This window comes from Sceloporus occidentalis, unplaced genomic scaffold (assembly GCF_023333645.1).
Source record: "Sceloporus occidentalis isolate IW3139 unplaced genomic scaffold, rSceOcc1.0.p SCAF_35, whole genome shotgun sequence".
Classification (NCBI taxonomy): domain Eukaryota; kingdom Metazoa; phylum Chordata; class Lepidosauria; order Squamata; family Phrynosomatidae; genus Sceloporus; species Sceloporus occidentalis.
Window position 1 is genome coordinate 9,728,392 of NW_028317015.1, and position 27,555 is coordinate 9,755,946.

Below are 27,555 nucleotides of genomic sequence, written 5' to 3' on the forward strand. Positions count from 1 at the left end.
TATGCCACTCCACGCTGCCCCCCACATATGCCACTCCACGCTGCCTCCCACATATGCCACTCCACGCTGCCTCCCACATATGCCACTCCACGCTGCCTCCCACATATGCCACTCCACGCTGCTTCCCACATATACCACTCCACGCTGCCTCCCACATATGCCACTCCACGCTGCTTCCCACATATACCACTCCACGCTGCCTCCCACATATACCACTCCACGCTGCCTCCCACATATACCACTCCACGCTGCCTCCCACATATGCCATTCCACGCTGCCTCCCACATATACCATTCCACGCTGCCTCCCACATACGCCACTCCACGCTGCCTCCCACATACGCCACTCCACGCTGCCTCCCACATATGCCACTCCACGCTGCCTCCCACATATGCCACTCCACGCTGCCTCCCACATATGCCACTCCACGCTGCCTCCCACATATGCCATTCCACGCTGCCTCCCACATATGCCACTCCACGCTGCCTCCCACATATACCACTCTGCCTCCCACATATGCCACTCCACGCTGCCTCCCACATATGCCACTCCACGCTGCCTCCCACATATGCCACTCCACGCTGCCTCCCACATATGCCACTCCACGCTGCCTCCCACATATACCACTCCACCCCCACATATGCCACTGTGCCTGATACGCCTTATACCCCCTGATACACCACTCCATCCTCCCCAGACATGCCACACTACCTCCCCACATATGCCACTCCAGTCTACCCCCAGATATGCCACTGTGGCCCCAGATATGCCTTATACACCCTGATACACCACTCCGTCCTCCCCAGACATGCCACACTGCCCTCCCCACATATGCCTTATATAATGTATATGCCTTATACCCCCAGATATGTCACTCCGTCCTCCCCTGATATGCCTTATACCCCCCCGATATCTCATAGTCCCCTCATAGAGTCACAGACCCGTTCACAGCACGCTGACACCATACTTTTTTAAATAAGTACTGGGTTAATCTTCACTGCCCCCAGGATTTAGATTCCCCTTAGTTTGGCCCCCCTTTATCTCTAACTGCACCTTAAGTTAACTTTATTAAATTAATCTAATTAACCCTCAGTCCTCATCATTAAATTAACCCTAAACACCCCATTAACCATAACTACCCCTAAATTAACCCTAAACACCCCATTAACCACAGCATCCCCTAAATTAACCCTAAAGACCCTGTCAACCACAACAGCCCCTAAATTAACCCTAAACATACCATTAACCACAACTGCCTCAAATTAACCCCAAACACCCTATTAACCACAGCTGCCCCTAAACACCCCATTAACCATAACTGCCCCTAAATTAACCCCCACCTCCCCTAACTTTCAGTAGCCCAAATATTAATTTTATACTCAGTTAGATGAGTGTCACAGCCATGTGGTTCTGGCCTTCTGGGAGAAGGAAGGGGGCGGGGCCAGTTGTCACAGTGATTACAGGGAGGGGCTGGTAAGTAGGAGCTGCTGCTGTGAGTCAGACTAAACGGATTATATAATGAGGGGTATTTTTCAGAGCGTTTGCTCTGAAAAAACCCTCATTTTATAATCGATAATAATCGATTCAACTAATCGATAATGAAATTCGTTGGCAACGAATTCCATTATCGATTATTATCGATTTTATCGATTAGTTGTTGCAGCCCTAGTGCTTATATTTCATTGTTATTTCTTGCAGTTGCTTTCTCTGGTACCTTAACCCTTTCACAACTTAATGGCCAGGAAACAAAGCATGATTTATTTATTTTTTAAATGAATTTTAAATCAGATTTTTTTTCCTTTAAATCAGATATATTTTAGCAAATGTAATTTGCTTGTGAAATCCACATCCACAAAACAGACTAGGGGATTAATATACAAATAATGGCATGGTTGATGCTCGGAGAAAACTGAGTAACCAGTTACTATGTTACCTTCATCTTTGAATACAGAATATCAAGGGGAAGTCAGCAGGGGTCTTCTTAGACCCGAACAAGTGGGAGTAAGGGGTGGCCTATAGAAAAAGGGTCGCACTGCAGCAGGGTTCAAAAACTGAGGAACGATAACATAGAAGAGGAATAAACCCCAGACACAGAAAAATGTAAAACATTAAATAGCAACTGTCTATGGAAGCTATGATTAAACATTTTCTCTTAATTTACTTCAGGATTCTCAGTCTACCATGGGAAGCCCATCCACTAGCATTGCACACACAATCATTGGTGCTGAAGATGATGATTTTGATGCTGATCAAGAGCAGGTAAGAGACGGCATCGAAAACAAAAAAGGGGATAACTGGAGGAGGGAGCAACGTTTGTAAGTCGTGATGAATTTATTTTGTGTTCTTTCTCTCCCACAATTCATATCAGCGGCACAAAAGAGCATATTCAGTGTTAGAAATCTGGAGATAGTCTACGTACATGCTGAGTAAGCAATCAAGCAGCATTTCTCATCGGCAAATATTATAATGTAGAAAACAAAGAAAAAATGTAATACATTTAATTTTGTGTGCACAAAACATCCCCTATCAACTACCGCACTAAACTTTTCAAACTCGAGCGGTCTTTTTGTGGCACATAATTGCAGGCTGTGAGTAATCTGACATGGAGATATTACGGATGGGACAAAAACTGACATGATTTGTTTAAAATCCAGCAGGTGAATGGACAGTATAACTTTTTCCAGAGCATGGATGTTCTGAAATCCCACCCAGCTCATTTGGCTGTATTTCTACACCACGTGGTTTCCCAGTTTGATCCTGCATCCTTGGTAAGTGACATTGTACACTCTCAAATCTCAGATTCAAGTATTCTATACCTTCCACAGTTCAGTGATAACTAGTTGTCTGAATGTACCTGTTCCCAGCTTTGCTACCTGTACGCAGACTTCTACCAGCAAACTAACCCCAAAGAGACACGTCGGATATTTATGGAATTCTACCAGTTCTTTTTAGAGCGAACGGCGGTAAGTAAACAGACCACGTTACTTATGTGATATCACATAAGTATTTAGGAAACATAAAGGCGTAGTATGTCTAGTATTTTTTGCCACGTCGTCTATTCTGAAAAATATTGTAAGAAATGTTCATTTGTTAAATGTGGTTTTTTTTTTTTGTTTTTTTTTTAAATTCTGTGAGCTCTGTTACAGAATCTTCGTGTTCCTGTCCCAGAAGATCTCGCTATTGACCTAGGTAAATGTTGAGATAATAAGAAATAAACGGATGCATGTTATGATATGTGTGGTGTATACAAGATATTTCCGAGATTTATACTCTATTAAACAAGGTACCATAGGCAAACTTTTATTTCTTGATCTTGTGGGTTAAATCTGTCAAGCGGTGGTTAGTATGTTATTAGGCTATTCTTGTTGATTAAGCCTGTAGCTGCATTAACTAAAAAACTGGAAGCCCCCCAGACAGTGAAAACTTATTTTCTGTTTCCGGTCACAGACTTAAATGTTTGGTATCCAGCCATTACCCTTGAATTTTTTCCAGAGATGGCAGATTTTCGTGTTGCCACTAGAAACTGTTGTAGTTATTTATAGGGCTGAAACAACTAATCGATAAAATCGATAATGAAAATCGTTGTCAACGATTTTCGTTATCGATTAATCGAATCGATTTTTATCGATTATAAAAATTATAATCCGACCTCAAACAGAGATCGGATTATAACACTAGAATCCAGATCCCCCGCAACGCTGCAGGGGACCTGGATTCCCCTCACTGTCGGCCGGTCTCTCACTTCCGTCTCTCTCCCCCTCCCATACACCCCTCTGACTCCTCCCCCCTCCCATACATCACTCTGCCTCTCTACCCGGCTCCGTTACTGACTTCATAGAAGCCTCAGCGTAAGTGAAGGACAGTAACGGAGGCTGTCTGTGCGCATCGTTTAGACCCCCACCGGCTGACAGAGGATCATCCTCTCTGTCAGCCGGTGGGGGTCTGCATCGCACAGACAGCCTCCGTTACTCACCTTCACTTACGCTGAGGCTTCTATGAAGCTGCAGTGAAAGTTCCTGTCAGTAACGGAGCCGGGTAGAGAGGCAGATCGGTGTATGGGAGGGGGAGGAGTCAGAGGGGTGTATGGGAGCCACCCTCCCATACACCACTCTGGCTCCTCCCCCTCCCATACGGCACTCTGCCTCTCTACCCGGCTCTCTGGTGTCTTGTGAACCTCCGTGGCTGACAGGAGGCAGAGTGGAGTATGGGAGGGGGGAGGAGGCAGAGTGGAGTATGGGAGGGGGAGGAGGCAGAGTGGAGTATGGGAGGGGGAGGAGGCAGAGTGGAGTATGGGAGGGGGAGGAGGCAGAGTGGAGTATGGGAGGGGGAGGAGGCAGAGTGGAGTATAGGAGGGGGGAGGAGGCAAAGTGATGTATGGGAGGGGGAGGAGCCAAAGTGGTGTATGGGAGGGGGAGGAGCCAGAGTGGAGTATGGGAGGGGGGAGGAGGCAAAGTGATGTATGGGAGGGGGAGGAGGCAGAGTGGAGTATGGGAGGGGGAGGAGGCAGAGTGGAGTATGGGAGGGGGGAGGAGGCAGAGTGGTGTATGGGAGGGGGAGGAGGCAGAGTGGAGTATGGGAGGGGCAGGAGCCAGAGTGGAGTATGGGAGGGGGAGGAGGCAAAGTGATGTATGGGAGGGGGGGAGGAGCCAGAGTGGAGTATGGGAGGGGCAGGAGCCAGAGTGGTGTATGGGAGGGGCAGGAGCCAGAGTGGTGTATGGGAGGGGCAGGAGCCAGAGTGGTGTATGGGAGGGGCAGGAGCCAGAGTGGTGTATGGGAGGGGCAGGAGCCAGAGGGGTGTATGGGAGGGGGGAGGAGCCAGAGTGGTGTATGGGAGGAGCCAGAGTGGTGTATGGGAGGGGGAGGAGCCAGAGTGGTGTATGGGTGAGTTATAGTGGTGTATGGGGGGTATTATGAATTTCAGGGCATATAGGGGGTATAAGGCATATCGATATTAGGCATATCAGGGGGGCATAAAACATATCTGGGGGTAAAAGGTATATCAGGGGGCTCAGTTGCATATCACTGGCATATAAGAGGTATAAGGCATATATGGGGGCAGAGTGGCAAGCTGGGGGTCAGATGTGCATAATTGGGGCAGTTTGGTAAATTAAAAAAAATTTAAACAAGGCTTTTTTCTCATAGTTTTTATTAAATATGAAAAATAGTTAACATATGAATTAATATTTACTAATAACTTTGTATTAAAACCTAGTTTGAGAAACACTGTGTTTGGGTTCTTGTAGCTTTTATTATTATGTCAGTAAAAGAAGAAGGTGAATAGAGAGAGGCCATTGTGATAAAGAGATGAAAATGTAAATTGTACGTTTTTTATTACATTATTTTAAATTGAAAAAAAATTAAAAAAAATTTATCCGATTAATCGAAAAAATTATCGGCCAACTAATCGATTATTAAAATAATCGTTAGTTGCAGCCCTAGTTATTTATAAAGAGTATCTCTTGTCCAGCGATTTAAAAGTTGTCAACCAAAGAAACATTCATTCTGATTACTGAGGTGATAAGATTACTTCAAACAACTTTATGAAGAACCCTGATGGTGGAAATTATATGCAAGCTGAGCTCTTCTGTGCTCTTGCACATGCAGGGCCATGTCGTTAAATAGAAAAGTCTATTTAAAACTCCCATTCATTTCAAATGCTCCCGATTCCATACAAAAAAAACCTCTAGTTAGTCCCGTAATACGGTCAATTATGCTTTTTAACAGAAAAGAGACGTCCAGAACTAATTCCTGAAGATCTGCAACGGCAGTATGTCCTAACTGTGCAGGACAAACTTTATCCTGAAGTACAAAGGCATCTAGAGGATTTCAGGTAATCCAGTTTATCTTTGCAACTCATAATCATAGAACACATTTGTTTACTGATCTAACTGTAGGAATTCTCGTCACACTTCAGGCAGAAGCGTAGCATGGGACTCACCTTGGCAGAAGGAGAGCTAGCCAAACTTGGTGTGGAGCGCTTAAGAGATCGCAATGCATCAGAAAGGGAAAGAGTGTTTGCCGAAACTATTCTACAGAAAATTGAGGAGGTTTTGTAAGTGGCCCTGAAGTCTTCCCAAATATTGTAATTTCTTCTGAAAGGATGTTGCTAATGCATGTTCTCACATTTTGTGCCTTACACCATTTTTACACCATTTACACCATTGGCCCCCCTGGTGCATTGAGGCTTAATTTACTGACGTGCACAATAAAATCTTTCATTTTGTTGAAGCCTTTTCTGTAATAAATCCATCTTACTATCTCTAGTTTTTCTTTCTCTTTCCAATCAGTGGTTATGTCTTGTGTCCCAAGGATTCAAGTATTTATATGTAGCGAGTTGTCAGTGTTATCTCTGTAAGATTAATTTTATTTTATGACGTACTTTGTTTTGCAGGTTGGCATCACAGCCACCTGAAGAAGAAAAAAGGTAAATAATACACTGTTCTTCATGTCGCTTATCACAGAAATATTGCCAGTGACTGATTAATTTGATTTAATAATACATTTCATGGTTTTTTTTTCCTCTCACTTAATCCTTGTAGCAACACTATACAGTATGTGATTTTAACCTATATGAAACTTCTGGGTGTTAAAGTTAAAGAATCACGGAGTCTAGAACAAAAGCGTGGACGGATTGGGTTCCTACCTAAAATCAAGGTACACAGTAGCCATTTGCAGATGCACGTGGTCATGTCCGCTGTGACAATTTAATTGGATTTATGTGCCTTGTCCAGTGGAGAGGTGAATCATTTCATTAATGAAAAGTGATTAGCAGAAAACGAATTATCTGTCTATAATTCATCATTGTCCGTACTTTATGAACACAGCACCTGTAATGAGTTCTGGATCTAAAAGAAATTGTACACATGCCCAGTTTGCGGGTGAGAGAAATATATGTATTGTATATAACATTTTTGGCTATGCCGTACATGCATGGTTGACTATTTTTGTCCTAGGTCAGGGCAGAAAAATCCACCTTTTTCTGCTTAAATGTGTACCTGAAAATCCCCAAAACATCGTCATAGAAATGTGTAGAACAAAAAGTTTAAATAGAAACTAAAAAATCTGTTATACTTTTTTTTATACTGACTCCATATTGTAGGTCGAAAGGGCTTTTTCCCTTCACGTTATTTTTCCTGTTTATAGCAAAGTATGAAGAAGGATAAAGAAGGAGAGGAAAAGGGGAAGCGGAGAGGTTTTTCCAGCATATTAGGACCTCCACGAAGACCCAGTAGACAAGATAGCACTGCAAGTAAGTGTGGATTTTTTCAACCTCCATCTGAACCTTTTTGGCCTTTGGATTCTAAGTGGAAGACTTTGTTCCACTGTTGTGAGGTTAGTTACCAAGTGTGCCCTTTATGATATTTATTTCATGGTTGACATGGGCGATCCTCATTATTAAATAGGGAAGTGGATTGTAGGTATTGATAGCTTATTACTTAACATGTGGTGTAGTACAATGAGAAGCACAAAATGTCTTGACCTGGAAGTGGTTGAGAGTCATCATTCACTTTTTATTCTCCAGCTATGTATATAATTTATTATGAGGCTATATAAACTAAGGGAAGATACATCATTTTTCTAAAGTGTCATAGCTTTACTGGTTCTACTGGTATAATATACCATTTATTCAAAGCTTATTAATGTTTAATACAGTTTCCAGGGCTATGGACATGCAGAGACAGCGGTATCACAAGCACTTATCCACCTCTTCATCTAGTAGTCCTGAGCCAGTAGAAAGTGGAAGGTTGCGCAGCAGTGGTGGGTCAGTGGAGGTCCCCGATATCTCTCTTGCCCAGAACTCCACAGGTTCCAAGCTGGCAGGATTCAGTTCTCCAGAAGAGGGCAAGGAGGTGGAAGGATGTGAGTACTTTACTGAATTGGTCCTCTATCCTTTTTGCAATCCAAGAAGAAAACTTTTGTTACCCATTTCTACCATTCTCCCCAGTTCTGAAGATCTCAGGGGAAGGAATGTCTTCTGACTCATGTGATGGGGCTTCTCGCATGTCTGGCACCATATTTGATTTCCCATCCTCTCCACTGGACCTTCTTCCAGAAGATGTTGGGGACACTGACGGGTAAGTGGGCTCCACTTTTAAAAATGTATTGCATTAATATAATTTGTTAGATCACTTATTACTTCCCCCACGCCTATTTTTGTTTCAGATGTAGTGAACTTGGGACGCCAAAGCCTTTTAGAAAGTGAGTATGTTTATTACGGTAGAGTATTTCAGATGTAATAAAAAATTATACAGTGCTACTCCAAGCTGCAATATTGTACTGGATTTTTTATATATATTTTTAGCATGTTTATCTCAAAATATATCTGAAAGATAGGTCAATTACAAATGAAATTGTGCACTCCAATTTGTAAAACAGATATTTAATTAGCCTTTACATTAGATATACTACTAGAGATCCTTATTATTTGTATTATGTTATCAGCAAAAAATTTTCTATAGTACATACGTTAGAAACCACAAATATACAAAACGAAAATAAAAATATATTGGTGAGCCAGGAAAAGGCACCACAATACTGGCTTATGCAGGAAACTTGGGGGATTATATAAATATAAAAAAGAAAACAAAATAGTGCAAAAATGTTTTTCTAAATATGGTATAAAAAATATAATTTAATAAAAATTTGTGTTAATAAAAAAAAAAAAGCATTCCTTATAAATAGAAATGCTCAACTGCTTATTTAAACCAAGATCCATCTCACGTTTTTGCCCCAATCGTGATTCTCATTCTCCTTGTGCTCACAGAAGGGACCCAGGAACATGTAGGGATGAAGTGCCTTAAAGAGATCCTTATGTTATTTAATCCAAAAAGCTCAAGTTGCTGATGCTTTAAGAATTGTGGAAAATTTTTGGCATACACCCATGCGGACGAAAATTGGGCCGCACACCAACATGGATGGAGTAGTGGGGGAGCGTTGTTCCTCCAGTCAGCACTGATATAGAATTGTGAAGAATGTAAAGTCCTTAATTATTTGTAGCAAGAAGAGGCAATCCCTATATGCTTCTTTAGTGTAAACTAACTTACTCAGGGGCTTATGGTCTTTGTAGTAATAATGCAATATTGAACAAGAAACCATCCACTACCTATATACGTTAAATAGCGGTCATGTTACCTCTACTTAAACCAATAGAATGCATAGAGCCAATTGTGAATAGTTGTCATATGACAGACGTCCACCTATCCTATTTGTGCAATACGTTTACATACAGACTATCAGTAGATATACGTATTTATGTTTTAAAAAAGCTGACAGATGAAATGAAGGGAGTCTATGTATTTATACTCTCTGGCTATCACATGAGTTATTTTCCACGGTGCCTAATCCTAATAGCCAGTCTCGGTTTACAATGTGTTTGCTGGGCAGATCGTATGTGCCGAGTGACAATTTAACATTAGAACCCCACACATTAAATAGGATTATTTACATCTCGGTTTTCACTATAGAGAGGATAAGTTTCTATATCTCCAGTACCTACTGTGCTGGCTCTGACCCAGGTTGCATGTTTAGCATAACTTATGTGAGGTTAAATGATTAGTCTTCAAAACAACTATGCCAATTTACGAGCAAAAAAACAAGCACAAGCTACATCTTTTTCTTGAGATGCAAGCCAAATAGGCAAAGCTGCATGTGGTATACATTCAATTGCAGATTGATTTAAAAAATGATTAGGTTCTTCTTAGGCTATAAAGGACTGCAGCTAGAGGACAGCTTCCTAAAACGTAGCCTGAAAATTGTGGGTTTGAGAGGAAGTAAAGGATGTATATCTAGTTTGACACATCAGTAATTGTAATAACTTGTATTGCAGACATGCAAGTCTTTATAAAATTAAATGGGGGTAAATATGAGTTTATTAGAGATTATTGTAGATTCCTCAATTTATAGTTCGCACTTCACTTCACTTGTTACCCTATATATTATAACCTACCTCTCAGAGAGCGTAGCATAGAGAAAGTATATTATGTTTAAGTTGTAATTTCTACAAATATCATGCATATCGTTTTGTCTATCTATCTGAAATACTCCTAGGATTCTATAGCATGCCTACGCCAACCACAGTCCTGGCATTCTGATTAGGTTTCCTCTACTCGTTTTATGAAGTTCGTGGTTTGATGTCCTTATTGACTTTGCTCTTTTCTGCACGCAGGCTGGACAGTGTGGTTGTCGAGGGTCAAAGTGAGGGTCCTCCCAACTGGCAGCAGCTGGTGAGCAGAGAGATCCTCCTGGGTCTGAAACCACATGAAATCAAGCAGCAAGAAGTTATACATGGTGAGCATCAGTGCCCATCACCTTTTTGGTAGCGGATGTGGCAATGTTTGTTGCTTACTTAACATATAATATTCCAAAACAATTGTTACTTTCAGTTGGTTAAGACATTCAGATCTGCTTCCTAACTCTTTTTGTTACTAGTACAGAAATATATATTTGATATCTTAAAGCAGATCTCGCAAGTCTTGTCTTTTCCCTTTTTGCAGAGCTGTTTTACACAGAGCGGACGCACGTTCGAACTCTTAATGTCTTGGACCAAGTGTTTCGGCAACGTGCGATCCGTGAAAATCTTCTGACACCTGCAGAAACCCACAGTATTTTCTCAAATTTGGAAGAGATTCTACAACTTCATGGTTAGTGTTAAAGGGAAAGTCTCCCACATCTACACAAACAAATTGACGATTACAAATTACTTCATTAACAACATTTAAACGTATGCATATGTATATTTTAGCTCTAACAGATGTACCTTACGATTTCCAGTATAATAAAGCGGTAATACAATAAGTTTAGTCATATTACAAGTACAGTACCTTATAAGCCTAGTACCGTAGTTATGAATAAATTAGGAACTTACATTTCTGTCCCAAAAAACGAAATCTAAAAGTGGAATGGTAAAACCGTATTTAACCTAATACGCAGGAATACATGTATTTTAACATTTTTGGGATGTATTACGCAGTTAGTCAGCAAAGGTTATTTACAAACAGAAATTTGGAAAACCAATAGCCGTTTTAAGGCCCCCCCCCTTAATTCATAATGCACCTTACTTATAGATATGCCACTCTGCCCTCCAGATATTCCAAGCTGCCCCCAGGTATGCTTTATGTCCCCCAGATATGCCACTCTGCCCCCCCCCCCCAACTTACCAATGCTTCCCCAGACTCCCTGGTGTCTAGCGGAGGCAGCTGGTGGCCGTCTTCACGAAGCGCATAGACAAACCTCTGCTGCTGCTCGCCACTTCCAGGGCTTCTATGCCGGCGCTCCATTATAGAAGCCCCAGCGGAAGTGCCAGCAGCAGCGGAGGTTGTCTGCACGCATCGCAAAGACGTTTAGTGGCTGCCAGAGAGGAGGATACAGGTCTAAATGATATAGATTTAAAAAAATCACCTTCCCTGCGATGGAACTGTATGTTCCAGCCGTGGGGTTTTTTTAAAGTGTAAATGTCTTCGACTAAGGGGTTATATGGTATCCTCTGTTTGGCAGCATCAAAGGTTATATTAATGTTGCATTGTGTTAACAGAGACAGTAGCCTCAACTATTTACATTTCTTTTGCTCTTGATAAAAAGCAATCCGAGCAATAAGCTCTCTCCATCTTTCCCAGTTGCATTAAATGAACAGATGAAAGCGGTCAAGAAACGATATGAAACCTCTGTAATTGATCATATTGGTGATGACGTGCTAAGTTGGGTAAGTTAGCTTGATATCCGTATACAACGTGCACATCTGGCATACCTACAGAAATGTCCTTACGGTTTATTACTTCTATGTCCTTAGTTTAGTGGAGCTGAAGAGGAGAAATTGAAGCAAGCAGTGGCCACCTTTTGCAGTAACCAGCCCTTTGCCTTAGACATGATTAAATCTCGCCAAAAGAAAGATTCCAGGTTCCTGACGTTTGTGCAAGTGAGTTGAACTAAGTTAAATTTTATTTTTTTTTGTGTGTTTTTATTACCTTTACACTCAAAGGTAAGTACTAAATCATGAGTTGTAAGTGCCTGATTAAGAAGAATTCAAAAAAGTTTAGTAAGACTTTTAAATCAAATAGGTGTTTATATAAAGTTTACTATGATTTTCTTTTTAAAAAACCTGTCATATTGGAGCATTTGTATCATTTGATTTAGACCAAAAGCCTATACTTTTTTTATTGTGAAACAAGAATAAAAAGAGAATAAAAAAGGTACAGAAAAATTAAGGATGTATACCTATTCACCCCCTCCCCCCAAATCAGTACTTTGTAGAGTTACATGTTGCAGCAATTACAGCTGCATGTCTCTTGGGGTGCGCCTCTATAAGCTTAGTACATCTATCCCCATGCTTCAAGGCAAAATGCTCCAGCTCCTTCAAGTTGGATGGGTTTCACTGGTGCAATCTGAATCATACCACCGATTCTCAATAGGATTGAATTATGGCTTTGACTAGGCCATTCCAAGACATTGAAATGGTTCCCCTTAAACCTGTTGTGGTGCCATATTATTTCCATTTCCTAATAATGGATCTAATGGTGGTCCGAAGGAAATTTTTTTTTTTTTTTTTTTTTTTTTTACACCAGCCCTTACTTCTCAACAACTTTATCCCTGGCCTGTTTGGAGAGCTCCTTGGACATGTGATGCCGTCGCTCGGTCATAGAAGCCACAGAGGAAGTGCCAGCAGCAGCGGAGGTTGTCTGCGCACATCGCACAGGCTGCCACAGGGGAGGATCCAGGTTCCCTGCAGCGCTGCGGGGGATCTGGATCTTAGTCTTGTAGTCAGACCTCTAGAAGACGACCTCAAATATAAGACGATGGTTAATTTTCAGAGCATTTGCTCTGGAAAGAAAATTGTCTTATAATCGAGCAAATGCGGTAATTCAAGAAGGTTCTACAGATGGTGTACTGACAGGCCTGGATCCCTTTTTTGCTATTATTCCAAACACTGAGTTTTCAAAACCGATTTAAGTCTTCACTGCTAGGACAAGTGGGAGTACTTTTTTCTTCTTCATACCCCTTGATCGTAAAGTTTATCCAAAGCAATCAATTGTTTGAGACCAAACCTTTGTCTTGTTTGTCTTCATAAGAATTAAAAACTGTGATGGATGTCTTATTGCTGTACCATTGGATACGTCGTCTAGAGCTATATCTTATTAAAAGGACTCCTCATTGCCATTGCTTCACCTCCTAGGTATATTGGAGAAATGTATGTTGCATACAGTCAATGAACAAGTAGAAGGTCACAATGACTTTCTCGAGAAATTATCCGTAAAGTCAATAATATGCTTGTGGTGTTAGATATGCCGAACAACTGCAAGATTATGAGCAATCTCTACTGATACAGGCTAATGTTTATTAACATGCCAATTAACCCCTTCGAGACAAAGGCTGATTTTACTTTTTGTACCCTTTGTGACAATGGCCTTTTTAACATTTCTGCGCTGCTTGTGTTTAGCTGTAATTTTCTTCTTTCCCGTTTACTGAACCCACACACATTAGATATTGTTTTTTTCAGGACAAGAAGGGCTTTCTTTAGATGACATTGTTTTGATTGTATCATATTATTTACTATTAAAAAAATTATAAAATATGGTGAAAAATGTAGAAAAAAATGACTGTTTCTAACTTTTAGTTGAAAAATCTTTTACTCATCTATAAAAGGTAATGAAAAAACCTGCTAAATAGATTCTACTATTTGTCCTGAGTTTAGAAATACCCAATGTTTTTATGTTTTTTTGCTTTTTTCTACCCATTATGGGGCAATAAGTACAGGTTAGCGTTTTGCTATTTCAAAGCCATTTTTTCCAAATCTGGTAATTCTTCCCCCCATGTGCCATTTCGGGTATCTTTGAACCCGGCCAATGCAATTTACCCCATCAAGTCATATATTTTTGAAAACTAGACAGCCCAGGGTATTCCAAATGCTAGTATTTTAACTCTTTCCATGCACCATATCTACCACCAGTCTTTGTCAAACTTTATGGTAGTCATTTTTTTGCATTTGTTTTGTCATACACATTTTACTTCAGGTATGAATTAAAATGTTCTAGTTTATGTCACTATCACAAAACACCCCAATATGTGTTCAGCAACATCTCCTGAGCGCAGCGATACCCCACATGAATGATTTTGCCTGGCTGTTTGGGGGCAAAAGGGCCACATTTGGGGCATGCGCATTTTTCAATGTTGAACTTTGGCATTTGGGGATCCACTGCCCATGCCCTATTTGGTACATCTTTGAGCCGGGCCATTTCAGTGTGCCCAATAAACCCATATATTTTTGAAAACTAGACACCCCAGGGTATTTCAAATGCTAGTATTTTAACTCTTTCCATGCACCATATCTACCACCAGTCTTTGTCAAACTTTGTGGTAGTCATTTTTTTGCATTTGGTTTTCCACACACATTTTAATTCAGGTATGAATTAAAATGTTCTCGTATATGTCACTATCACAAAACACCCCAATATGTGTTCAGCAACATCTCCTGAGTACAGCGATACCTCACATGAATGATTTTGCCTGGCTGTTTTGGGGCAAAAGGGCCACATTTGGGGCATGCGCTTTTTTCAATGTTGAACTTTGGCATTTGGGATCCACTGCCCATGCCCTATTTGGTACATCTTTGAGCCAGGCCATTTCAGTGTGCCCAACAAAACCATAGATTTTTCAAAACTAGACACCACAGGGTATTTTAAATGCTGGTATTTTAACTCTTTGCATGCACATATTTTACCACCAGCATTTTTTCAAAGTTTGCAGTAATATTTTTGTGTGTGTATTTTTCCCACACACACCTACTTTATGTATGAATTTACAGCTCCTGGTATATGCCGCTGTCACACGACACCCCATAATGTGTTCAGCAACATCTCCTGAGTGCAGTGATACCCCACATGCATGGGTGTGTCATTTTTTGGGGGAACTAAAAGGCCACATTTGGTACGTGTGCATTTTTCTAATTGGAAATTAGATGTGTGGCCATCCTTCCCCCCGTGTTAATTGGGACGTTGTTGAACCTGGCCCATTCAATTTACCCCATCAAATCATACATTTTTTAAAAGTAGACACCCCACGGGCATTTAATATGCCAGTATTTTAACTCTTTCCATGCGAGAATTGTTTTAAGCTAATATGCTAATTTTAGGACTTGCTCACAAAAATATATTTTATATATATATATATATTTTTTTTTTATTTTTTTTTAAAAAAAATTTAACATTTTTTTTCAACTTGGAGGTTCCCCTGATAGTGACATCAGTGGGAAATGATTTTTACATTTTACTGTTTTTTTTACTATTTTTTTCTAATTATTATTAATTTTATTTTATTTTTTAATTTATTTTTACTAATCACACTGTGATTAGAAAGCTGGGCTCCATTGACTTGCATGGTGAATGCAGTACCTGTATTCAACCTGCAAGTGGAGCCAAAGTTCTCTAGATGGTCTGGACTATCTAGCGAACTTTTAAAATTTGTGGTTCCTGTTACAGGACGGCGGCCATCTTCCTTGATGGCGAAGATTGCCGGCAGCTGCGGCTGTGACCGCTCTCCGGAGCGGTCACAGCCCATCAAAAGGTTAGTGTTTGGTGTCGCTGGATGCCTCCTGATCGAGGCATTCCAGCGACACCATTTAAGTTTAGGAGGCGATCGTCGATCGCCTCCTAAACGCTTTTAAAACGGGCGTCCGCCGCCATACAAAGTATGGCGGATGTTGACGCCCCGTGGAGGGGCCAGAGATGGCCCCTTCGTGCCGATCGCGGCGTTGCTGAATGCCTCGAGGTCGAGGCATTCAGCAACGCTTTTTGGGTGCAGAAAGCGATAGTAGATCGCTTTCTGCACCCGTTTAAAGACGTGCCGGTCCTGGCACGTCAATTGTCGTAAAGCACATGCTTTTCCGTGCCGTGCCAGGACCGGCAATTGTCATTAAGGGGTTAAATATAACAATAAAATCATAACTGGTTTACTTCCATGCTGCATTCATGTATGGTTTTATGTCGGATGTTATGCTTCCACCTTGAGTAACATTATAAATTTATTGTTACTTTCAAGGACTGGAGATAGATTCTGTTCATGGGGCTGCATAAATATGTGCTGATAAGATTAAACATGCATTAGTGTTTGTCTTTTTATTTACTTACAAGGAATGGGAACATACCTCATTATATGTTTCATGGCCCCATACAGATAATGTATGTATTGCAATGGAATTAACAGGGTTTTCAGACATATTTTATCTTTATGACCTTGGGTGTTAAATTGGTAAGCACTAATTAGGGGATTGCTGGAATCTTCATGTTAAAGGTTACTTGACCTGCCTCAGATTTTAATTAGTGAAGGCATATAAACTAAAATGTATCTGAGGACGTTAATTACTTGTGTTCATGCAGGAGAAATGATCTGTCGGTAATCACAATCTGAATAGCAATAATAATAATTTTTTTTTCTCTCTCCAGGATGCTGAAAGTAATCCACTATGCAGGCGTCTGCAGCTAAAAGATATTATTCCCACTGAAATGCAGAGACTAACCAAATACCCACTTTTGCTGGATAACATTGCCAAGTATTCAGGTATTGTCCTAGTAGTTCATAACAGATAAGTCTCCTGCTCTTTGGCTTTCCTACTTTTTTCTCTCTGGTGTTTTCAAGGATTAATGTGAATTTCCATTTGTTGTTGTATGTCTCTCTTGTTTTCATAACAGCCTTTTTATTTAGAAAAGCAAACTTCTGTCTCAGCTCTTGCCCTAGCTGTCTCCAATGGAGCCTGGACGCCTATGAAGGAGACGTACTTAAACACACTTCCGGTTCCGTAGCATTCCAGTTGAAATCAATTAGATTAGCTGCAGCATACAAATATGTATGTTTCCTGAATATCTGTGTTCGGCAAGCATACATGTGATTGCATGCCACTACTCCCGTTTACTTCAGTGTGAGTTCAGCACCCATTGACTAGAGCTGAAATGGTACAGAGCATTCGCAGGTGTGCTTTCTGCTTTCAGCCAGGAGGTGAATGAAAATGAAAACGTACCGCTGTAAGTATAGTTTGTTATTAAGGATGGATGTGGAGATGGGAGAGTAGCTCAGAACAGGCCCCTCCGCTCCAAGACACAGATCTCAGCTTCCATCAGGTTAATGATTAAACTGAATGTCTTTAACCCCTTAATGGCAGTTGACGGTCCGGGCACGTCACCTGAAAACGAACGGTTAATGACAATTGACGTGCCAGGACCGTCATGACTTAAAACCGGTGCAGAAAGCGATCTACGTTCGCTTTCCGCACCCAAACGGTGTTGCTGTAATGCCTCGACCTCGAGGTATTCAGCAACGCCACGATCGGCACTTAGGGGCCATGTCTGGCCCCTCTCCGGGGCGTCAACATCCGCCATACATTGTATGGCGGCAGACGCCCGTTTTAAAAGCGTTTAGGAGGCGATCAACGATCACCTCCTAAACTTAAATGGTGTCGCTGGAATGCCTCGATCAGGAGGCATTCAGCGAAACCAAACACTTACCCCAGGATGGACTGTGACCGCTCTGGAGAGCGGTCACAGCCGCCGCTGCAAGTGATCTTCGCCATCCGCAAGATGGCGGCCGCCCAGGGAAAAAAAATAATAAAGATGAAAAAGTTCGCTAGATGGTCTCCAGACCCTCTAGAGAACTCTGGCTCCACTTGCAGGTTGAATACAGGTACTGCATTCAACCATGCAAGTCAATGGAGCCCAGCTTTCTAATCACAGTGTGATTAGTAAAAATAAATAAAAAAATAAAATAAAATTAATAATAATTAGAAAAAAAATAGTTAAAAAAACAGTAAAATGTGAAAATAATTTCCCACTGATGTAACCTTCAAGATGAAAAATATTTAATTTTTTTTTAAGGCAAAAAAAATTAAAAATATATATATATAAAAAATATATTTTTGTGAGCAAGTCCTAAAATTAGCACATTAGCTTAAATCAATTCTCGCATGTAAAGAGTTAAAATACTGGCATATTAAATGCCCATGGGGTGTCTTTTAAAAAATGTATGATCCGATGGGGTAAATTGAATTGGCCGGGTTCAACAATGTCCCAATTAACACAGGGGAAGGATGGCCACACATCTAATTTCCAATTAGAAAAATGCACACGTCCCAAATGTGGCCTTTTAGTTCCCCAAAAAAACGACAAACCCATGCATGTCGGGTATCACTGTAGTCAGGAGATGTTGCTGAACACATATTGGGGTGTTGTGTGACAGCGGCATATACCAGGAGCTGTAAATTCATACAAAAAGTAGGTGTGTGGGGGAAAAATACACACAAAAAAATACTTCTGCAAACTTTGAAAAAATGCTGGTGGCAAAATGTGTGCATGCAAAGAGTTAAAATACCCCGGGGTGTCTAGATTTAAAAAATATATGGTTTTATTGGGCACACTGAAATGGCCCGGCTCAAAGATGTACCAAATAGGGCATGGGAAGTGGATCCCCAAATGCCAAAGTTCAACGTTAAAAAATGCGCATACCACAAATGTGGCCATTTTTTCCCCCCAAACAGCCAGGCAAAATCATTCATGTGAGGTATCGCTGTACTCAGGAGATGTTGCTGAACACATATTGGGGTGTTTTATGATAGTGACATATACCAGAACCTGTTTATTCATACCTGAAGTAAAATGTGTGTGAAAAAACAAATGCAAAAAAATGACTACCACAAAGTTTGACAAAGACTGGTGGTAGATATGGTGCATATATACTAGCATTTGAAATACCCTGGGGTGTCTAGTTTTCAAAAATATATGATTTGATGGGGTAAATTGCATTGCCCGGCTTCAAAGATACCCGAAATGGCACATGGGGGGAAGAATTGCCAGATTTGGAAAAAATACTGTACTTATTGCCCCATAACGTGTAGAAAAAAGCAAAAAACATTCTAAACTCAGGACAAATAGTAGAATCTATTTAGCAGGTTTTTTCATTACCTTTCATAGATGAGTAAAAGATTTTACAGCCTCCGTTACTGCCCTTCACTTACGCTGAGGCTTCTATGAAGCTGCAGTGAAAGTGCCTATCAGCAACGGAGGTTCACAAAACACCAGGGAGTCGGGAGAAAGGCAGAGTGGTGTATGGTAGGGGGAAGACTCAGAGGGGTGTATGGGAGGGGGGGAGGAGGAGGCAGAGCGGTGTATGGGAGGGGGGGGAGGCAGAGTGGTGTATGGGAGGGGGAGGAGGCAAAGTGGTGTATGGGAGGGGGGAGGAGGCAAAGTGGTGTATGGGAGGGGGGAGGAAGCAAAGTGGTGTATGGGAGGGGGGAGGAAGCAAAGTGGTGTATGGGAGGGGGGAGGAGGCAAAGTGGTGTATGGGAGGGGGGAGGAGGCAAAGTGGTGTATGGGAGGGGGGAGGAGGCAACGTGGTGTATGGGAGGGGGAGGAGGCAACGTGGTGTATGGGAGGGGGCAAAGCGGTGTATGGGAGGGGGCAGAGTGGAGTATGGGAGGGGCCAAAGGGGAGTGTGGGAGGGGAGGGGGCAAAGTGGAGTATGTGAGGGGAGGGGGCAAAGTGGAGTATGGGAGGGGGCAAAGTGGAGTATGGGAGGGGGAGAGGGCAAAGTGGAGTATGGGAGGGGGCCAAGTGGAGTATGGGAGGGGAGAGGAGGCAGAGTGGAGTATGGGAGGGGAGAGGAGGCAGAGTGGAGTATGGGAGGGGAGGAGGCAGAGTGGTGTATGGGAGGGGGGAGGAGGCAGAGTGGTGTATGGGAGGGGGGAGGAGGCAGAGTGGTGTATGGGAGGGGGGAGGAGGCAGAGTGGTGTATGGGAGGGGGGAGGAGGCAGAGTGGTGTATGGGAGGGGGGAGGCGGCAGAGTGGTGTATGGGAGGGGGAGGCGGCAGAGTGGTGTATGGGAGGGGGGAGGCGGCAAATTGGTGTATGGGAGGGGGGAGGCGGCAAAGCGGTGTATGGGAGGGGGGAGGAGGCAAAGCGGTGTATGGCAGGGGGGAGGAGGCAAAGCGGTGTATGGGAGGGGGGAGGAGGCAACGTGGTGTATGGGAGGGGGCAAAGTGGTGTATGGGAGGGGGCAAAGTGGTGTATGGGAGGGGGCAAAGTGGTGTATGGGAGGGGGCAAAGTGGTGTATGGGAGGGGGAGGGGTCAAAGTGGAGTATGGGAGGGGGGAGGAGGCGGGGTGGCGTATGGGGGGGGAGGAGGCGGGGTGGCGTATGGGAGGGGGAGGAGGCGGAGTGGCGTATGGGAGGGGGGAGGAGGCGCGGTGGCGTATGGGAGAGTTATAGTGGTGTATGGGGGGTATAATGAATTTCAGGGAGGCAGAATGGCATATCTGGGGGAGTTAGTGTGGTATAGGGGGAGGTAGAGTGGTGCATGGGGGGTATAATGACTTTCAGAGTGACATATCTCCGGGAGGCAGAGTGGTGAATCAGAGAGTATAATGACTTTCAGGGTGGTGCAGGTCATTTATGGGGGGGTGGAGTGGCATATCAGGGTGCACAGTGGCATATAGGAAGGTATAAGGCATAAATGGGGGCATAAGACATATCTGGGGGTAAAAGGTAAATGAGGGGGCTCAGTTGCATATCACTGGCATATAAGGAGTATAAGGCATACCGGGGGCACAGTTCATATCAGGGGGCACAGTAGAATCTCTGACATATAGGAGGTATAAGGCATATATGGGGGAAGAGTGGCAAGCTGGGGGTCAGATGTGCATAACTGGGGGCAGTTTGGTAAAGAAAAGAAAATATAAACAAGGCTTTTTTCTCATAGTTTTTATTAAATATGAAAAATAGTTAACATATGAATTAATATTTACTAATAACTTTGTATTAAAACCTAGTTTGAGAAACACTGTGTTTGGGTTCTTGTAGCTTTTATTATTATGTCAGTAAAATAAGAAGGTGAATAGAGAGAGAGGTAATTACAATAAAGAGATGAAAGTGTAAATTGTATGTTTTTTATTACATTATTTTAAATTTAAAAAAATTGCATTTTTTTATCCGATTAATCGAAAAAATAATCAGCCAACTAATCGATTATTTAAAATAATCGTTAGTTGCAGCCCTTGTTACAAGGTCTCAGGTGTGAATGGGGAGCAGGTGTGTTAAATTTGGTGTGACCAAAAAGGTCAATATTTTGTGTGGCCACCATTATTTTCCAGCACTGCCTTCACCAGAGCTTCACAGGTTGCCACTGGAGTCCTCTTCCACTCCTCCATGACGACATCACGGAGCTGGTGGATGTAAGAGACCTTGCACTCCCCCACCTTCCGTTTGAGGATGCCCCACAGATGCTAAATAGGGTTTAGGTCTGGAGACGTGCTTGGCCAGCCCTTTACCCTCAGCCTTTAGCAAGGCAGTGGTCGTCTTGGAGGTGTGTTTGGGGTCGTAATCACGTTGGAATACTGCCTTGCGGCCCAGTCTCCGAAGAGAAGGGATCATGCTCTGCTTCAGTATGTCACAGTATATGTTGGCATTCATGGTTCCCTCAATGAACTGTAGCTTCCCAGTGCCGGCAGCACTCATGCAGGCCCAGACCATGACACTCCCACCACCATGCTTGACTGTAGGCAAGACACACTTGTCTTTGTACTCCTCACCTGGTTGTCGCCACACACGTTTGACACCATCTGAACCAAATAAGTTTGTTGGTCTCGTCAGACCACAGGACATGGTTCCAGTAATCCATGTCCTTAGTCTGCTTGTCTTCAGCAAACTGTTTGCGGGCTTTCTTGTGCATAATCTTTAGAAGAGGCTTCCTTCTGGGACGACAGCCATCCAGACCAATTTGACAGGCTGACTCCCTTCAACCTCTGCAGCAATGCTGGCAGCACTCATACGTCTATTTCTCAAAGACAACCTCTGGATATGACGCTCAGCACATGCACTCAACTTCTTTGGTCGACCATGGCAAGGCCTGTTCTGAGCTGTCCTGTGAAACCGCTGTATGGTCTTGCCATAGAGCAACACTTTTTTTTCAGATCCTCAGAGAGTTCTTTGCAATGAGGTGCCATGTTGAATTTCCAGTGACCAGTATGAGAGCGGTAACACCAAATTTAACACACCTGCTCCCCATTCACACCTGAGACCTTGTAACACTGAGTCACATGGCACTGGGGGGGGGTGGCTAATTGGGCCCAATTTGGACATTTTCACTTGGGGGTGGTACTCACTTTTGTTGCCAAGGTTTAGACATTAATGGCTGTGTGTTGAGGGGACAACAAATTTACGCTATTATACAGTCTGTACACTCACTACTTTACATTGTAGCAGAGTGTCATTTCATCAGTGTTGTCACGTGAAAAGATATAATAAAATGTGAGGGGTGTACTCACTTTTGTGAGATACTGTATATGGTGCCAGAGTGGGAGGGAAAGGGTTAGCTCAGATTTCACCAATTTACTTGAATTGTCAAAGCTACAACCTGCCAGGTCATTGTCAAGGGTAATTGTGACTGAACAAAAAATAAAAATAATCAAAAGCTGTGTTTTTTCAACGTTATAATAAAAAAAAGACACTTTCAAGCATTGTGTAATGCTTTTTGGACTACCTTTTGGGCAGTGTGCGTGTGTAATTACTAGACTCTATTCGGCAGATGCTATAAAAATATGAATCTTAACAATTTGCATTTTAAATGAAACGTAAGTATGTACGTATTCCAGTGCTGGGTTCATTTATAATCTTTTAGTTACTTTTTTTTTCTGAGCCTATGTAGACTTTCTTTACAATACCTGGGTAATCAGTTGTTGTAACGCAATCATGCTCTAGTGACCATATGAGATTTTTATTTATTTTAGATCGCTCAGATGAGAAGGAGAAGGTTAAAAGAGCAGCAGAACATTGTAGACGGATTTTAAATCATGTAAATCAGGCTGTTGAAAATAAACTGGTAAGCCTGCTGCATATTACTTGTTTATTCTGCACTTCAGAATTTTTACACCAGAGATGTTAAAGATGATTTCACTGGTTATTGGGAGGTTTATGATGTCATTAATTACAGCAAAGATAAGTAATGGCTACAAGCATGGGCCCATGTTTATAGGATGGGTGTATCAATTCCTTACATAACAATGAAATTGCTCCTAAATCCAATCTTTTTCCCATTTTCTGTCGTGCTAGCGAGTGTCAAAATGTTAATGAAATGTTCCAAACAATATTGTCTTATTCTATTTGCAGAAATTAGAGGATTATCAACACCGACTTGACCTGTCTTGTTTAAAGCCTGGGGAGTATCCCATGATTGATGAGCTGAGAGTAAGTTCCATATTCCTTGTCCTGTACTAGTCGGGAATGCGAAAGGACATGTTTATTAATGTACAACAGAAGCAGTCCCAAGACAAAGTGCTGAGTTAGGAGAAATCAACTGAAAAATTGCTTAAAACGATTTGCTCCATGTTTTGTGCGTTGCCCAAGAATCACATTACCTGATTATTTTACTTTTGTGTTGTGTGTATATATATATATATATATATATATATATATATATATATATATATATAATATACTGCACCTGGTCATCTTCCTTGAAAATTGATGTCTGAGCAAGTCTGTGACATCTGGAAAGCCATTTTCCCTTACTGTTGCATTTAGCGCCAACGTGGCGGGTAGTATCCTATATCCCATGGGGGGCCAATATTGCAGAATCAAACCATGCATTTGCAAGGAGCACAACGGTGTCTGGAGTGTTTCCTAAAGTAAAAGAAAACAATGTTTACTGCAGATTACAATTAGCAAAACTAATTTAGGTCACATCATAATGCTACATATACCACATTAATACAGGGGTGAAAAAGATGACACTTAAGGTCCTCTAAACTGACCTAGAGTTGCTGTTGGCTACTGTACTTTAAGACGCTTCATTGTTGGGGGATGCAGATCTCTCACCTGCAGGGTACAAGCTCCTGCGCAGCCTGTGCCTGAGCACACTAGTCATTGCGATATGGACGGAAAAAGAAACGGGTGAAGGAGACGGCTGAACTGCTAGTCTGGGTGCACTAAACCCACGCACCCTTTCTGTCTGGGTGCTAATCCGGTAATACACATACCTGCTGTAGAAGTGGCTACTCTCTGCTAGTGTCTCCCTGTCCCCCTTGTTAGTCCAGAGCTCACAGGCTGCAAGGGTTATGACCGGACTGGAGAAGGATGGAGACTCTAGGGGCCACGTGAAGGCTGGACTGGGATTTTATTAACTTCTATTCTCTCTTTTTTTTTTTTAATTGTTCTTTTTATATTATAAATTATCTTGCCTGTTGCTAGTAGGACTTTTGCCAGGTTATATTTTGGTGTGACCTGATATTTGTTTAGTGCCTCTACTGCTTCCAGGCACAAGCGGGTATTTTATTATTATTTAAAAAGCAGGTTCATCTTTTCATTTGACTGGGTATCGTTCTGTATTACACTTGACCACCACCTCATGGTGTTTTAGGTAATTAAATTCACCCAAGCCTCAAGATATTTACCCCCAGGATTTGGGGATTATCGCCATCCACTGGAAGAGAGGTTTTGTGGACAGTAGTATTTCTTAACGCCCTGCACAATTTAAAACCACATGAGAACATAGGACTGTTACTGGAGCACACTAAGACTTTTTAATCTGAAATGTTTTCTGGCAATTGTTTAGAAAGACCAGGTGGAGGCAAAGGTATTGGGCTATCAAATAAACACATCTGGTCTTTTACAATGACATAATTAAGTAAGACATTCAAATTATATATATATATATATTTGCTGCTTTGAATGCAGATTAATATAGCAAAGTATTGATGAAAGTGGAGGTTTTCTTAATATTTTTGTCATGCTTCAGCTCATTTTAAGTGTACGTCATTAGTTAAATGTAGATTTCTATGAGATCCCTTTTCTGAGCAGGTATGAGTTTTAATAATTATATTTGTATATGTCTTGTGAATAGAACTTGGATTTGACAAAGAGGAAGATGATCCATGAAGGTCCTTTGACATGGAAGGTGAATCGTGACAAGACAATTGGTAAGATGAGCTTGACAATAATAAACATGGTTGAATTATGCATTCATGTAATAGCAAAGACAGTCCTCCGTTTTGCATTGTCCTAATTTTTTGTAATCTAAAGATACAACAACATCATAACCCCTTCAGCATTACCAAGACATCTTGGACAATGCTATGCTTCCAACGTTGTGTGAACAGTTTGGGGAAGGCCGTATTCTATTCCAGCATGACTGTGCCCCAGCGCACAAAGCAAGGTCCATAAAGACATGGTTGAGTTTGGTGTGGGCAAAACTTGAACGGCCGCACGGAGCTCTGACCTCTGACACCCGCATCCGGAGGGTTTCCACGGACGGTTTCACTTTGGTATTGATTTATGTGATGGTAGCTGCCCCCAAAACAGCTTGCCTGTGGCATGTTTGCCCCCAAAACAGCTTGCCTGTGGCATCTGTGCCCCTTTTGCCCTGCGGTAAGGACGGCTGCATAGGCCCAGTCAGTCCGGTCCTGACTGGGCCTATTTTAAGGTAGGTGCAGCTCCATCAGCCCCTACGTCAATCCGCCCCTGCCGCCACCGGGCCCGATGGCCAGTCCGGGCCTGATTGATACCTTTGCTTGCTATAGTATGATCAATCATAGTATGTTTGATTAGTATTTCAAGTGATGTAACCACATCTGATGTTAAACTTCGTGCTGTGTAGTTTCCAGGTGGTGTTTATTACTGCTTTTTAAATATCAGGATCACATTAGCATTTCTCCAGTCCTGTGGCACTGCTTCAGAAAACATAGAGCTGTTGAATATTAACTATAGGGACCTTGCAGTAGTCTTACAGATGAATTCCCAAAGAGCCTTTGGGTGAATTCCAAACTGCCCTGGTGCCTTATTAATTTAAATTCTGCCTAGTTAACCACTTGATTTCTTCTTGTGTCAGCCAATTATCTGGTTTGAATTAGGTTATATTTATTGTTTCCTATCACTGGCACCTAATTAGTATAATCAGAAGAAAACTATTCACTAGACTTGTGCATTCGTCTTCGGGCGAACATGAAAACGAACTTACCTTGTCATCGCGGCAGTTCCCTGAAGTGGAAATCCGCAGGTTCGCCGTCACAGGTTATAGGGCAGTGCGAATGAGCCTATTGGTTGCCTACAGGGACCTCCTCTGTCCTCAACCAATTGGTTGATGCCAGAGGAAGACCCTGCAGGTGACCAATAGGCTCATCCCACTGGTCTCCTCCCTGTTCGATTAGTTAAATGTCCGTACGAGCGACTTTATTGGTCGCTCATACGGACATTTAACTAATTGAACAGGGAGGGAGACCAGTGGGGTGTGCCGGGTAAGTTACGGCACCAGGAGTTAAGTCTGTACGAGCGACCCTATTAGTCGCCAGCAGGGGGCTCGTACATTTAAACTCCTGGCGCCAGAGCTGCGTTAACCCCGTATTAACCCCTTAACCGGGGAAACGAAGAAAAACCGAACACGAAGAATGTCCACGAATATTCGCCTGAAGAGAAGACGGGAACGGGCGAATATTCGCGGAATACGCAGATTTTTTTTCCCCCGAAGACGAACACGAAGAGCCCCCTGGTGCCCAAGTCTACTATTCACTTTGTTGTCTTCCTCTGTATCACTCATCAACTCCCCTGTGTGAGAAGGACCCAGTGTTAACGTGTGTATATATGTGTGTGTGTGTACGTACATATACACACACATATACACACATATATACACATATATATTCTTAAGTCGGCCTATTATCTAGTGATAGTGAGGTTATATTTATGTTTCCTACCACTGGCACCTCATTCGTATAATAAACTTAACAGAAATATTCAGCGGTTCAGCGTTTTCGCTTTGTCCTCACTCATCTTCGCCTTTTGCCCCTTAAGGGGGAGAGGGATTATTCACATTACTTTTTCACTCTATTATATGGAAACAATTGGAATTTGGATTTGCTATGCATGTAAGTCAGCATTTTATATGTTTCTGCTGTATAATTTATATAATGTATCTTATAGTGCAAGTATTGTCTGTAATTGAATTATCTGTTTTTCCTTTGCTTTTTTTAACCATTTTCTTCATTACTTTATTCTTGAGACAATCTCCATTTAAGACTTGATCCTGATCCAAAGTTACGTCATGTAGGATATATTTCCTTTCATTCTGGCTGGTATTTTCAATGAAAAACTATGAATGCTAGTTTGAAGAAAATAAGAGCAAGCTAAATGTAATATTCCTTACAGCTAATAGAGATGGGGGAGTGAAACACCTGTCTCCTAAGCACATTCATTCTCGCATACTAAAAGCCTCTGTCCCCTCAGAATTTCTTTCTCTGTCTTTGAAGATTAACAAATATACGTTTGTGTGTTCCCAAAGCCACTCTGCATATGTATATTGAAGAATAAGCCAGCTGTGGTATATTAAACTGTATAATGTTTATATGTAAGTATGACTACATTACTTGAAGTTGTGAAACTTGTTTTAGTATCATTAAATGATTTTTCATAGCATACTTTAATCCCTTAAGGACCAGGGATTCTCCTGGGTCAATGGCCAGAGCAATTATTTCCATTTTTGATATGTGGATGTTTAAATATAATTTTCCTCTCTTACAAGTTATTTTTAAAAGGACAATTA

The 27,555-nt window shown here is 41.9% G+C and overlaps 1 protein-coding gene across 1 annotated transcript in view; it reads left to right on the forward strand.

Annotated features, from left to right (window-relative positions):
- Positions 1-27,555, forward strand: part of LOC149298080 (rho guanine nucleotide exchange factor 12-like) — a 56,195-nt gene that overhangs the window by 16,929 nt on the left and 11,711 nt on the right. The window contains exons 10-29 of the mRNA XM_089487972.1: positions 2,167-2,259; positions 2,655-2,768; positions 2,865-2,963; positions 3,147-3,189; positions 5,725-5,830; positions 5,915-6,052; positions 6,392-6,424; positions 6,540-6,654; positions 7,144-7,249; positions 7,654-7,860; positions 7,946-8,075; positions 8,164-8,199; positions 10,166-10,287; positions 10,494-10,640; positions 11,613-11,698; positions 11,786-11,911; positions 16,431-16,545; positions 22,754-22,845; positions 23,133-23,210; positions 24,865-24,940. Coding sequence (XP_089344098.1) covers positions 2,167-2,259; positions 2,655-2,768; positions 2,865-2,963; positions 3,147-3,189; positions 5,725-5,830; positions 5,915-6,052; positions 6,392-6,424; positions 6,540-6,654; positions 7,144-7,249; positions 7,654-7,860; positions 7,946-8,075; positions 8,164-8,199; positions 10,166-10,287; positions 10,494-10,640; positions 11,613-11,698; positions 11,786-11,911; positions 16,431-16,545; positions 22,754-22,845; positions 23,133-23,210; positions 24,865-24,940 — 2,062 coding nt within the window. The remainder of the gene's footprint in view (positions 1-2,166; positions 2,260-2,654; positions 2,769-2,864; positions 2,964-3,146; positions 3,190-5,724; positions 5,831-5,914; positions 6,053-6,391; positions 6,425-6,539; positions 6,655-7,143; positions 7,250-7,653; positions 7,861-7,945; positions 8,076-8,163; positions 8,200-10,165; positions 10,288-10,493; positions 10,641-11,612; positions 11,699-11,785; positions 11,912-16,430; positions 16,546-22,753; positions 22,846-23,132; positions 23,211-24,864; positions 24,941-27,555) is intronic.